General features: G+C 45.5%; 1 protein-coding gene across 1 annotated transcript in view; it reads right to left on the reverse strand.

The window, feature by feature from the left end:
• Window positions 1–14986, reverse strand: part of ANTXR1 (ANTXR cell adhesion molecule 1) — a gene marked incomplete at its 3' end in the record, with an annotated part of 253466 nt that overhangs the window by 67017 nt on the left and 171463 nt on the right. The window contains exons 14-16 of the mRNA XM_079720921.1: window positions 10795–10836; window positions 1616–1711; window positions 926–1093 (exon numbers count right to left, since the gene is read on the reverse strand). Of these exons, the coding sequence (XP_079577047.1) occupies window positions 926–1093; window positions 1616–1711; window positions 10795–10836 (306 nt within the window). The remainder of the gene's footprint in view (window positions 1–925; window positions 1094–1615; window positions 1712–10794; window positions 10837–14986) is intronic.

The following is a 14986-nucleotide window of genomic DNA, read 5'->3' on the forward strand; positions in this document are numbered from 1 at the left end:
TATCAACAGATAAATGGATAAAGAAGATGTGGTATATATATATATACAATGGAATATTACTCAGCTGCAAAAAAAAGAATGAAATAATACCATTTGCAGCAACATGGATGGACCTAGAGATTGTCATACTAAGTGAAGTAAGTCAGACAGAGAAAGACAAATACCATATGCTATCACTTATATGTTGAATCTAAAAAAATTATACAAATGAGCTTACTTATAAAACAGAAACAGACTCACAGACATAGAAAACAAACTCATGGTTACCAGAAGGGAAAGGAGGCAGGGAGGGATAAATTAGGAGTTTTAGATTAACAGAAACAAACTACTATATATAAAATAGATAACCAACAAGGACCTACTGTATAGCACAGGGAACTATACTCAATATTTTGTAACAACCTATAATGGAAACGAATCTGAAAAAGAATATATATACATGAAACTGAATCACTGTGCTGTATACCTGAAACTAATAAAACATTGTAAATCAACTATACTTCCATTAAAAAAGCCCAGCTCTCACCTTGATATTGTGGAAATTGAGAAAGTACACACTTATACTTTCAAGCCCATGATTTAAAAATTTGTTTCTTTGTGATAAGCTGGATTTTGGTTTGATTTTTTTTTTTTTTTTGTGGTACGCAGGCCTTTCACTGTTGTGGCCTCTCCCGTTGTGGAGCACAGGCTCCGGACGCGCGGGCTCAGTGTCCATGGCTCACGGGCCCAGCCGCTCCGCAGCATGTGGGATCTTCCCGGACCGGGGCACGAACCCGCATCCCCTGCATCGGCAGGCGGACTCCCAACCACTGTGCCACCAGGGAAGCCCTGGTTTGATATTTTATCATACCAAAAGATTCTGATTCTTACTACGTAAGTGTTTTAGGAGGAGTGAGGATGGGTTTTTGAGTAGAAAGAGGCACACCTTGATCGGAGAATACCACTTCCGGGGGGACGAGGGCCTGCGCATGTTGTTGTTGAGATTTCGGGGTTCCGGGAATTCGTACTCCTGCTCTGGCATCTTGACTCTTGCATTCTTTGCCTTCTCCAACTTAGCACCTTCTTCTGTGGAGCCCTTTTCTCCCCAACGAACCTAAAATAAATAACATACAAAAAAACCAAAATGACAAAATAAAATATGATGGCTCTGGAGAACGAGGATCGCAAATAACTGTATGATGTGCTACCCAGTCCTCATTTCCTTTGGGTTTTGAGGGTCAGAGAAGAGCGGTGGTGTGGAAAAAGGGCAAAGGGGAGGGCTAAAGGAGCAGAGAAAGACAGCGAGGGGCATGGATATTTGGGGGAGGAACTGTCCAGGCTGTGGGGACAGTACGTGCAAAGGCATTGTGGGCCCAGGCAAGAACTTTGGATTTTATTCCAGTGAGAGAAGAAACCACTACGGGTGGGGTTGAGCCAATGCGTGAACCGCTCTGACTCACAGTGGGCAAGATACAGGAGTGCACAGGTCAGAGGCTGCACCCGCCATCTCTCCGTCTGATGCCTCACAGTTCACATCCTCATTAGACCTCAAGTGTGAGTTTTCACCCATTTGTTTTGGTTTTCCGCCCCTGAGTAGTCAGCACATAGATATGAGTACGTGAAGCTGTCCTCTTACCTCCATCCTTTTAATGCCTCCAACGCCTCGCCCACCATAATAAGAGGCATCTACCGTAGGCCACTTTTTCTTAGGCAGACCATCATCATCTTCTTCCTGCAGAGAGATTGTGACAGATGAAGGAAGCAAAGCACCATTGTTGTATGTATGTGTCCACTATCGCAAAGCAGATAGGGGCAGACTGCCTGGGTTAAATCCCAGGGCTACCGCTTCCCGGGGCCTTGGGAAATCACTTAACCTACCTAAGCTTATTTTTCTTACCTGTAAAGTGGGAATAAAGAGCAGCACTACATGGTTAGACTGTGGTGTATTCTTGGGACTTGTTCTCTTCTGCATCTCTACTCCTTTATAGGGTATCTCATCTAATCCCATCTACATGTTAATGACTTGTCAATTTACATCTTCATCCCTGACTCCTCTGAACTCCAGTTGACACGGACCTCTTCTCCTGGGGGACTAATCAACATCTCAACAATACCGCATCACAGACGTAGACAATGGACTTGAGGACATGGGGAGGGGGGAGGGGAAGCTGGGACAAAGTGAGAGAGTAGCACTGACATATACACACTACTAAATGTGAAACAGATGGCTAGTGGGAAGCAGCCGCAGAGCACAGGGAGATCAGCTCAGTGCTTTGTGACCACCTAGAGGGGTGGGATAAGGAGGGTGGGAGGGAGACACAAGAGGGAGGAGATATGGGGACATATGTATACGTATAGTTGATTCACTTTGTTATACAGCAGAAACTAACACACCATTGTAAAGCAATTATACTCCACTAAAGAGGTTAAAACAAAACAAAGCAATACTGAGTCAAAAAGAAGTCCTGATTTCCCCACCTCAGACCTGCTCCTCCCATAGTCTTCCCCTCTGCCTAGGAGTCACTCTTGAATTCTCTCTCCCCCACTGTCCCTCTCCCACCCCATCTCAATTTGCCAGCGAGCTCTGTTGACGCTACTTCTAAAAGATTCCAAATTTGTGACTTCTCCAACTGTACCTCCATCACCACCTCCACCACCTTGGCCTCAAGTCCGCATAAGCTTTCTCCTAGACACTGAGGTGGTCTCCTAACGGACCTTCCTGCTGCCCTCTTACCTACGATCCATGCTCCACAAAGCAGCAGAATAAATTCCAAACCCCGACTCTGCCCTGCGAGCTCTGGCCTTTGCTCACCTCTCCAGCCTTCTTCCTTACCACACTCCCCTCCTCTCTGGCCCTCAAATATTCTGCATGCATTCCTGTCTCGGGGACTGTGCGCATTCCCTCGTCCAGGAATGGCTTTTCCCCTGGTCTTTTCATGGTTGGATCCTTCTTATCACTCCACAGAGAGGCCTTCCCTGGACAACCTTCTCAAGTAGTCCCAGTCTCTTCGTCCCATCAATCTGTTTTATTTTTATTTTTAGCTCTTACCATGGCTTGCTATTTATTTATTGTCTGTCTCTGCACACTGGGATGTAAGTTCCAAGGAAACTTCTGGTTATTTGTCGTATTTACTGTTCTCTTCTCAGCTTTTAGTACAGCATCTAGTACATGGTAGATGCCCAAGAATTATCTGCTGAATTTACAAATAAACTAAATGAGATGATTCAGATAAAGCAGTGAACTCAGTGTCTGCAACTTAGCTCAGAGACAGGAAGTTAGCACTGATTATATTTTTCAAGATGAAGGAGCTTGTAAGTTTATGGATGGAAAAGGGAAGGATAATCAGCAAAACTGTGCCTCATCTTGGCACTGTGATTATTCCTGTTGTGGGGAGAAAGACTCACCATCTACGGTCCTGGATGGGCTATAAGGTGGTGGTGTAATTTCCTTCCTGGGTAGGGAAAGGAAGCTAAAAAAAGGGTCAGCAAAGCAGCAAGATGAACTCCGAACAAGCGGGCCTCCTACAGACTTGTGTTGGAGGCATTTGCGGAGGTAGTAGAGTCCCATGTGGGGCCGTCACTGTATGGAAAGGGGCATCCCATGCATGGGGCGGGGTATAAAGCACAGGTTGGCAGAAGAGAGATCAGAGCCAGAGGTGACAAAGCAAAACAGTAACACGTAACACATTAAGACTCCCAGGGTGACCTGCTGCGCTTGCAATAGGCAGGCTTCTTTTTAAAAATTAAAAAAAAAAACATGAATACATGTAAAGGACAGTGATCACCGCTGACCAGAGGACTTGCAACATTCTGGCAGGTGAGCAGAATGGGTCAGTCTCTCTCTGTGTCTCTCTCTCTCTTCAACGTATATGTCCTTCTTGGACGTGGGACTGTGTGCCTTGAAGGCAAAGTGGATTCTGTTGAGCCTTATATTTTAAATCTTGCACAGAGCCTGGTGTACAGTAGGTGCTCAATATTTGCAAGTATTGAATTCACAATAACCACAGCTGGATTTATGTACTCTTTACCGTGTATGTGCCGGTCACTCATCTGGGCGCTTGACATGTATCAATATTAAACCAGTTAGCTCATCTTTAATCTTTCAAACCTACATGTTGTCAGATAAATTTAATGGGTAAGACAAAGCTCTTAAGATGTATTTGGATCCCTTACGATAGAGATCTGATAATTAAGGGACCTGGGAAGAAAAGGCCCAACAGACAAGAAATTGTCTCAAAGGTTTTATCCCGTTTTCGTATTTCTAATAAAATTTGATTTCCAGAGATGAAAAATAAAATAAAATAAAATAAAATAAAATAAAATAAAATAAACCAGTTAGCTCACAAATAGCCACTGAGGTAGTTGGTGCTATTACACCCATTTTACAGAGAAGGAATAGAGAGATTAAGTGACTGAGTCACCCAGCTTGAATGTGGTGGAGCTGGATTTGAGCCCAGGCAGCCACACTCTCATTTGATTGTTTCTCAGTGTTGACAAAATTCAAGGTTTTGCCCTTTTTTGTTTTTCCTTTCCAACCATTTGATGCTTTCAAACAAATGCTAGTTTTCTACTTCTCAACCCTTGTAGCTGCTAATTTTGAAGACTTCTGACTATAAAACATGGCAAAATAATAAATAAAAACAAGCCAAAGCAAAAAAAAAAAAATAAATAAATAAAGACCCAAGCAAGAAAATACTATAGCTCACAGTACTTTACCTTATGATATAATTTCAGAAAGCTTCTGATGATGATGTCAACCAGGAAGTTTATATGGTTAAACTTTACCACCAGAGTGTGTCTGTGTGTCATACATGAAACATGGCTTCAAAAAGCCTGGGCATGTCTGGTCTAGTGCCTTGTTCAATGGACTTAACTGAAATTAAGTCACCCTAAACTGAACATAGCACCAAGAATGTATGAAGCTCCAAGAATAAAGCTGCTCTTATTCACTAGGGGGCTGAAAAGGTCTTATGAGTCTCCTAATTTCTTAAATGACAGGAGCACAAACATTACAGACCATCTAATTGAGCCTTTTCATTGCACAGAAGAGGATAGTCAGATCCAGAAAAATGAAGAGAAGTTCCGATCTGGCTTGCTGATTCCTTGTCTGGGATTCCCCCTATATTTGCACACGGAGCGCCCTCCCGCTCATCTCTTCCCGCCCCGAGGGCTCTATTTCTCCGCGGTGCCTGGGTACCCAGGCTGGGCCGGCCTTCTGCGCATGTGCAGGGCCCACATCCCACACGGGAAATGCCGAGACTGCAGACTGCTCCACGCGTTCCTGATACACCAAGGCTGCCTTTAATCCCCTGACCCGAGCTCGCCTGCCAAACTCAAACAACAACACCAAAAGACAACACAGAGGCCCGGGGTTTGACCAAAGGGAGAGTCAGAATTTCCCTGCAGTTACCATGGCTCTGTTTACACATTCTAGAGACGGGAGGGTTTTGCAATCTTCAGAAGAGAAGGGAAACTTTGATGTGTTTTTTTCATTTGGCCAAAAATTGATGGAGTAAAATCATAGTCCCCAGCAATTCCACTAACAGAATTGTCAGTACCCGAGGTGAATTTCTACATCTAATCAAGTATAAGGGCTTTGGGGGAAGTCCCCCTCAAACTGCCCTTTAAGGATGTCGCAGGGAGGGGAAAAACCACCAGTATGATAAATGGAGGACAGGCTGGAGGAGCTGAATTGCTTTGTGTTAGCAAAGCTGTAGGAATCAGGGGTTTGTGGGCGGTCAGCAGAAGACGAGCAGAAGAGTGGAACTGAGCTCCAGAAAACTGCCAGCCCCTGCCCTGCCCCCACTCCCCCCGAGACGGCCAGGAGAACCTTCCAGGAGTGGAATGAAGGGGCTTTTTAACAGTCTGTCGGAAGTTATTCATTGGCTGCACTGTGTTGTAACCCACTCATACTTTTAAACCCTCAGTAAAACTCCCTATGCAGATGGCTTTGTGCCAGTGGTGCCTTTGGGGGATGGAGGGATCTGGTTTGTCAGATGGTATCTATCTCCTTCTGAGAGGAGATAAGACAGAAGAAGCCAGAAATGGAGTCAGTGGTGCCTGGAGAAACCTCAGAGATTAGGGAGGGATGCTGGTTTCCCATCAGGGGAAGTTGTGTTTAAATTTTAAAGGATGTGGTGGCCCCAGATATCCAGTTGTCTGATGTTTGGGTAACACAAGTGGCACCACGTGATTCAGACAGTGAGGCCCATTCTGACCTGCTTGTCCTCAGGCAGACCTGCTCTAGGAGGAAAAAAGCTGTAAAATATGAAGTCTGATGCACACATTTGGTTAGCCCATAACTGGATTAGTCCTGTGCTGCCGTCACACACTGAAACTTTCCATCTTTCTAATCATGCCAGGCTTTTGTAGAGCCCCATGCTTCAACATTCACTGCTCCATATGCTCAGGACAAACTTCTCCCACTTCTTCTAACTGTCTTTTAAGATATTGCTCGAATGTAACCTATTCTGTGAAGAACTCCCTGATTCCCCAGAGAATTCAATGCTCCCTTCTTGTATTGGCCACGGTCCCTTGTATTGACCTTCACTCACTCAACAGACAGTTAACAATTAGTTAGTTATTAAGCAAACCAGCAAGGAGAAGGGGTGAGATCACTGATCCTGGGGTTGCCTCACTCCTCCTTATAGGCCATGATGTGAATAGCGCCCCCTGGAGCTGTGCATATGGTGGCCCTCTGAGACTCAGTCTACAAATTCTTTAACATTCCTGCTTCTCTGACATCCACTTGGCAGAAGAGACAGGCGGCTAGTTTGACCCAAATAGGCTCTCAATCTCCAATTCACTATGGGTACCAGTGCGAACTACCTATGGAAGGGAGAACGTAACTGAAACGGAATGGAGCCCAAGGAAACAGTTTTAAATCAGACTTTGAATTCATTAAAAAGGTCACTGAACTGTAACACGTCTTAAAGCCTTAGGATAAACCCTATGTAGCCCCAAACAAGGGCCCTGTATTTGTCCATGCCTTCCTTCACTCGCTCAAGCAACTGTAGTTGTGCCCCACTGCACAGTGTTGTATTTTGAGAAAAACAGAGAGAATGCAGCTGTCAACAAGATCATTTACATTTACAGAGGGGTAAGTTTTGTGAGGGTGACGACATGAAACAAAGGATTAAGGCTATAGAAACTCCCAGGCCCAAGAGGCTCTGGAGGGGAGGGCAGACCTCAAGTAGATCTGGCTGTACTGTCTCATCTGAAGTCTTTGGGGATAAGCCAGAGAGGTCACCTTCAATGTCAGTCAGCCTTGGAGATGAACTCCTAGGGGTGAATTGGTGAGTCAGGAAAATTCATCAACACTTCTGTTTGTAAATACCAAAAAATTCCAACTGATTTAACTATATGTGTTGGTACCATCATATCTGTTCACACACACACAGTGATGAACACAGTGACTGTCTTGTGTTCTTCAATAAAGAATTGTGTGTTTATTTTTTAAAGCAATGTTCCATTTTAAACTACTGAATATAGAAGACTGACTGCTGGGTCTGTTCCAGGACCTCTGATTGGAGCAGACATGTGTGTGTGTGTGCAAGTGTGCATGTATGTATCAGTGTGTGTCAGATGTCCACTGGAAAAAGGACACCTGGCAGAAGCTTGGTCCTTCACCTCTCCAGAGTAGGTAGTATGGCTGTCTGTGTAGACACAGCTGTGAGAGGTAACAGGCCTGATGCTATTAAGAAGTTCAATTTGTCTGCTCCTAGACAAGTTGTTTAATTTTTCTATAGCTCAGTTTTCCCATCTAAAAAATTATTGTCACAGAGAAATTGTTAGGTCAGTGAGCATGATAATAAGCCTAGAAATAAATTCATCATTCAAAGCTAGGTACTTATTGTTAATTGGATGCCCACCCAGTGTCATTTCCTTCAGTACACATCCCTCTCCCTCTCAAATGGTCAGAAAATCCATGGAAGGTGAGGACATTTAGAACTAAATCAGCAGATGAAGTACTGCAATATTGATTCTCCCATAAACTGCCAATTGTTTGGAATAACTAGAGACTCAGTGAGGAATCCTCACTCTGTTGCCAATTAGAGAAGACCCTTAACCCAGGAAATGCCCTTTTTGGTTGTGAAAATTGAGCTTCCTTGTTTTTGTGGAGAGCTTGAAATTTCAAGTAATTTTTCTTTGTCCTGTCTTTATATACAGAAACATTACTGTTGGTTGCACGAAATCTCAAAAAGTCATGCCTTTTTATATTATGCATTTTGATATTCCCTAATAAAGAGGATCACTGAGAGCTCAGTATAAGGTTGTGTCCATTGTCTAAGTTTATTCATTTTTTAGTAGATTTACCTCCCTTAGGATATGATGCTTACAGAGCTGATGAAAGTTTGGATGATTGATGCCTGTTCATATACAAGGCAGAGATTATTTAACCTCATTTGGCTAATTATTGAATGTTAGATACTGTATTAAGCTCTTTGGGGAATAAGTCAAAGATTAATTAGATATAGATCCTGACCTTCAAGTATAGCTAATGGTCTTGAACTTTGATGCAGAAGGAAAAGTTTAATAAATAAATACCCTGGGAATGTGGAGAAGGTAGAAATTAGCTCTGGTGGAAGGAATTACAGCATAGGAGCTGTGCTTGAAAGGCTGCTGGGATTTGAACACAGGGAGCTGCAGTGGAGAAGGTTGTCTAGATTCAGGCTATGATTTTTAGGGCCTTGTATAAAATACTTTTATGGGCTGAGTTATGTCATCGTTTCTGTGGGATTTCTTTATTTTTTATTTTTTTCTGCCAAAACACATTAGGAAGGAGATTAAGCCTGCTTAATTCACAGGGCCAAGGAACAATCAGGGCCAGCACGCATGCCCAGGTAATCAGCACAGCCTGCAGCCTGCCCCGGCCAGCCCGGAAACTCCTATAGGTCTAACAGAACCTGGTAGGTCTCAAGTGTCCTCAGGTTGTCATTCTGTTTCAGAAATCAGGTCTGCCTTCTTGAGGTGAAAGTATGACTTCCATAAGAATAGTGGGGCTTCCCTGGTGGCGCAGTGGTTGAGAGTCCTCCTGCCGATGCAGGGGACATGGGTTCGAGCCCCGGTCTGGGGAGATCCCACATGCCGCGGAGTGGCTGGGCCCGTGAGCCATGGCCGCTGAGCCTGCGCATCCGGAGCCTGTGCTCCGCAACGGGAGAGGCCACAGCAGTGAGAGGCCCGTGTACCACACACACACACACACACACACACACACACACACACACACAAAAGAATAGTGGATGAAACTGGAAAAATTCAACTACCTCTTTTCTCTTGCTTTTAGCTATTCTTTCTTGGTGGTTTACTAGCTTGGGCTTTTTTTTTTTTTTTTTCCCTCCAAAATTGTATCGTTGGCTATCAGACTTCATTCTACAAATACTTATTGAGTTTGTTTTGTGTGTGGAGTCCTAGGCTAGATGCTGGGGCCTGGAGTCAACCACACCCCACAGTCTTGGACCTAAGTCTCCAGCCACCATTTTGGCCATGGTGGCTGCCACATCACCTTCGAAAGGCAAATGCAGAGCTAGCAACAGAAAAGGGCAATAACTCCGCTAACTGAACATAGTGCGTGAAGGGAACATTCTTCACCTCAGGGCAAACAGAGCAACCTCAGCGAGAGCTTCTTGCCCTATTTTTCTCTGGGAGTATGAGACCCAGCTGCACACAACAGAACCACAGCCAAGCTGGAACCCGGGGAACTAGCCACGGTGCTTTCTCTTGAAGGATTAAGAAAAGGCTTTTGTGGATGTCAGGAGAGTTTTTTTTCCTCCCTCCTCTGTGCACAGAAATGTAATTTCCTCCTCTGATTTCTGGGCAGAAAGTTAGCATTCCAACAAGATGCGCTTTAATTGATTGCAGCTATTAAATCCCTTAGCTTACAAGCTTATAATTCAGGATATAAGAGCCACATGGAATTTTAAATGTAAGCCTTATTTATTTATTTTTTTTTCTGTATGTAGGAAACTTGACAAAGGCATTGGGAAGACGAATGGTGAGGGGGTGGTGCTCGCTTTGCAACAACAGACCTTAAGGATTAAGGACAATGAACTTGAAACCTCACCAATATATCTTCTGATCCCACTAAGTTTGCAGACCTGTACTCTGGCTTCTAAATTGGTTAGTGTTGCATTGAGGGAGGCCAGCTAACCCAGGAGTAATTGGAGGATCAGGAAAAGCACTGGGCAGGCACTGCTGCCCAGGGATGCTCCTTCTCACCATTAGCCTTTAACGCCTCCAGGCCACACATGCACCAGACCTGCTTATTGGACAATTTACGGTGGAATTTAAGTCATTTTTCTTCCTTTAAATGATGAAGGTCTAATATCCTATGCAAGGCTGGAATACTAGCATATCCCCCTCCACTGTATTTTCTTTACTGCCTGGCAAACTTCAGCACCATCTGTTTCTAGAACCACTGATTGTTTGGACGATGTGGCAAATTCACTCTGATCTACACATATAAAGCATAAATCTCTGCAGGGAGAAGAGATCCATCAAGTGTCTGTTTTACAGGAAAAATCAGTACCTTGGGGCTCCAAATAATTGTACGTATAAAACTATTTATGTTTGCATTTCAAATTTTTCTTGCAAGGAGAAAACCTTCCAAAACCCATTCTGCCTTTGGCTGCCAGTTCAGTTCAGTTCCTGTTCATTCTTGGTTAGGAAAGAGCCAAAGACCTACCTCCCTCTTTGCTGCTTTGTACTCAGTGGGAATCTGGGCTTGACTTAGCTCTGCTTTGCAGAGGCCTGAGTCTCGGGCTGCCCAGTCAGCTCTCTGCCCCACTCCACCATCCTGTCCACCTGGTCACTCACCTCACTTTCCTCAGCAGGGGGTGGAGGGAGCTCCTTGATAATCTGAAAAGAAAAAAAAAAAGAACAAGTCAGTAGAAATCTCCAGCCACCTGCTTTCCAAGAGCCCTGCTCTCAAGAGGTGCCTGGTGGTGTGGCCATAATTACCATAGTAACGGGCCCAAGCAAGGCAGGTGTCTTTCTGGGCAGAATAGCTCAGTTAGTTAGAGCATGACCCAGGCAGAGAGTTCCACACTCAATTGTGTCTGCTGTAGTTTTGTATAGAGAAAAAAACGTTCCATGGGTAAAAGTTTCATCTTTTACCCCAGGGAACTATCCTGCAAATTTATTCACTCATTTATTCATCTAGTCATTCCTGCATCAAATCATTCACCCACCCGCCCAAACAGCTGTACATTTAACAAAGAATGGTCCAGAACGGAAGTTAAGATAGTGCTACAGAGATAAGTCAGGTATGCACCACACTCAAACTGTTGACAATCCCATTAACTGTCACTGGCCCCAGGTGGTACCCATGGAGGGAGGATGTGACGGTCAGGCTGACGGATTCCCAAAAAAGGGCAGCAAAGAAGGGGTAACTGGGGATTCCTTTCAGGGCCCTGAAATCTAAGAGGCACAAAGATTTCCATAATAATATTCTAAGACTGGACTCTGCAAATACCCCATCATCAGGGTTAAAGAGAGACAGGTGGTCACTCTGGGAAGGCAAGCAATTGTGAGCCCCTTCTAACCAATGAGAGGATGGGTGACAGATGGAGAAGGATGGGAAGGAGAAAAGAAGGGTGGCAGTAAGTAGCCTGTCCTCACTTTTGTCTCCAACTTGCACACTCCGTTCATGAAAGGAAAGCTCTTGTACCCTTGCAGTTAATTTGATTTAGAGTCTTTTACGAGGCAATTTGTCCATTATCCACTCTGACTGCACCATGTCTCCCTCCTCTCATACCCCAAGCTTATTATCAGAATGTTGGGTCCCCTACCTGCAGTCTTTTTCCTTAGAGAATTCTGGTAAATACAAAAGTCATTAAATATCTTTTGATGTCTTAGCGTCAGGGTTGGCCTGGACCACGTTATGGATGCATGCTCGGGCACTGTCCATGGGACCAGTTCCTTAATGTAGTTGGAGAGCTCTCCCGGCTGCAGGGCAGGCTGCCTACTAGGCAGCTCTTCCTCACTTCTGCCCCCAGTAAGTACATATCCCTTTGATTTAATGATTATTCAGGGACCTCATTTGGGCTCTGACCCCCACTTCTGTCACTCATGCTATCACTATCTGTAATGTCATCTCCGTATGTTGAGACAGGATACTGACTTGAGGCTCTACTAACATCAGCCGGGGGACTGAGCCTCCAGTCACCTAAGAGGATAGTACTCAATTAATTAAGAGACAGAAGCTATCATTTCAATTTATTTATTTATTTTATTTTTTGGCTGCACCGTGCATTATGTGGGGTCTCAGATCCCCCGGCCAGGGATCGAACTCGCACCACCCTGCACCGGAAGTGCAGAGTCTTAACCCCTGGACCGCCAGGGAAGCCCCGAGGCTATCATTTCAAACTCTCATTTCATCTGCCTCCACTTCCTGGCCATCGTGGGAAACCTGCTGAAGGTCTTTGGAAAGCATGAAGCCATGATTTTGCTCACCCACTCAACACTGGCTCCAAATTCTTTAAAAATAATCTCTGAGGAGGGTCATTACTGCCCAGTGCTGATTTCCCATCATCCCAGAGGCAGTGAAGATTTTCAGACAGGAAATGCCTGGAGACTGGAGGGAGGGGTGAGGAGCTGGGGACAGCAATCTGGAATGCATCTCTTCTCTCAGGGCGGGATTAAGGAAGGGAGCGAGAGGAGAGCAGGATACTTAGGAACACAGACAGATGTTGACAAGAGTGCTGTGGGCAGTGTATTTGCTAAGTACCCGGGGTGTACAGAGGCTTGGTGCAGAGCAGCTGGGGTTTTCACAGTGCAACCAGTTTGCCCCCTTGCTGCGTGGAAGCACTGTGTAGTTGTCAAACGTGAACCCCAGACCTCCCTTTTTTTGACTGTGACGATCCGACAAGTCCCTGAACCTCCTTGAGCTCCACTGCCTTCATCTGTTAAATGGGAGCAATAATACTAACCTTGCAGGCACTGAGTCACGATGAGCAATAATGTTTGCAAAACATCTGGAACAGAGGGGGTGCTCAATAGATGGTGCATACTATTATTATTTCCCTTTCCCTTTCTTGTAGTCACTGCCTTTTGCTTTTATTAAATCTTTAACAAAGGTTTCACTTAACTTCCCCTCCCTCCACATATACCAAATGAAAATTTAGTATATACTATGTATGGTGGTTTCCAGATGGTGCAGCCTAGAAGCCAGAGCTTCATAAAAAGGACGAGACAGGAGGCTGGCGCTCAGACGGTGGCCAGAGGGCCTGACAGTGGCCAGGGTCTTCAGGGGGGTCAGCAGGAGTCTGCTTCACCACATACGTGTAAGCACATGACATCAGCCAGGAAGTGCTGACATCAGCCAAGCAGCCCACCACTCAGACCAACCCGTCTGTGGGTTGATGGCCAACGTGTTTTATTGGGTATTTATCAAATTCTACATCCAACAATGTCCCAAGGGGAACCCAAAAGACAAAGTGAAACACATGATTTATTAAGTATTAATCAAAGGCGGACTAATTCATAATCTAGATGCCAGGCTGACATACTTGTAAACTGGGCACCTGAGCTTCTGGAAAAATGCCACCATGTTCAGGTAGATGAAATTTAGGCACTTCCAATCTGGCCTTATCGGATGGGTGTCTGGCTCTATTCAGCGGGAATGAGGAAGAAGTCTTCCTATTGCTTCCAGTCCCTGCCCCCTCCTTCCCAGTCTTCTCCTGGGGGCAGGGGCAGCTTGCCCAGGGAATGGCAGGAGAGCGTCTCAAAGTGCAATCTGGGCAGGCTGGATGGGCTGTATGTGAGTGAGCCAAACTCTCATGCCAAGACCAGTGCCTGGGCCACCCAACGGAGTGCTCTGAGCACAGGGACAGTCAGCCTTCCCCACTCCCCTGCCTCACCCCCGCCCCGCCAGGGCCTGAGCCCAGGTGGCCTGGAGGAGCAATTGGGCAACAGCTTGCATTGGTCTTGAGCCTACAGCACCACTGCAGGCTCACAGGAGAAAATGCAAATTGCCTCAGCCCCCAAAAGGCCTGCATGACGTGCAGGCGTGGCCCCCCACCTCTCCGCTTCACCCCTCTCCTCCTCTCTCCCCCTCACTTTCTGCACTTCAGCCTCCTGTCACCTTCCTGTCCCTTCCACACACCCTGCTGCTTCACACCTGTAGCGTCTTCTGCCTAATTGCTTGCTATCCTCCCTGCTTTGTCTGCACACCTGCATGTACCCCAGTTAACACCTATTCATAGGCTACATCACCTCCCCTGGGAAGTCGCCCAGGACTTCACAGAACAAGCAAGGTCCCCTTTATGGGGTCTCACATAACCCAGTGTTTTCTGTAGCATTTTTAAATGTAATTAAAGGTTAATTGCATAATTCTTGGCTTCCAACTAGTATGATTAGACGGTCTTTATTGCCAACAAGAATGCAAGCTAGAAGCAACTGAACACTACAAAGCTGAGGCTTGATTTGAGCTACTTCCCTTCTTAGAAGGTTCTGGGAGCTTCCTCTTGGTTGTGGGTGGACTTGTCAGCTCCTTCCTCATGAGGAGGAACAAACAGAAGATGCATAAGGTTGAAGAGACCCTTAATAAAATGTTTAAGAGGAAAATCCCTCAAAAAACATATTTGTAAGCATAACATGGCAGAACTGAATGGCAGTACCGGGGATAACTCTGGGGACATTTTTTCATATTTCTCCTCCAGAGGCCAACATCACATCTCTACTTACTATCATTTTCAGGTTGGATATTTGGGATGAGTAGAAAGTGACCAGATGCCTTCTTGGGATAGTTGCCCTAGAGTCCCTTTTTTTTTTTTTTTTTTTTTTTGCGATACGCGGGCTTCTCACTGTTGTGGCCTCTCCCGTTGCGGAGCACAGGCTCCGGACGCCCAGGCTCAGCGGCCATGGCTCACGGGCCCAGCCGCTCCGCGGCATGTGGGATCTTCCCAGACCGGGGCACGAACCTGTGTCGCCTGCATCGGCAGGCGGACTCTCAACCACTGCGCCACCAGGGAAGCCCCCTAGAGTCCCTTTTGCATTAATGGTTGGA

Source organism: Hyperoodon ampullatus, assembly GCF_949752795.1.
Source record: "Hyperoodon ampullatus genome assembly, chromosome: 15".
NCBI classification, from domain to species: Eukaryota; Metazoa; Chordata; class Mammalia; order Artiodactyla; family Ziphiidae; genus Hyperoodon; species Hyperoodon ampullatus.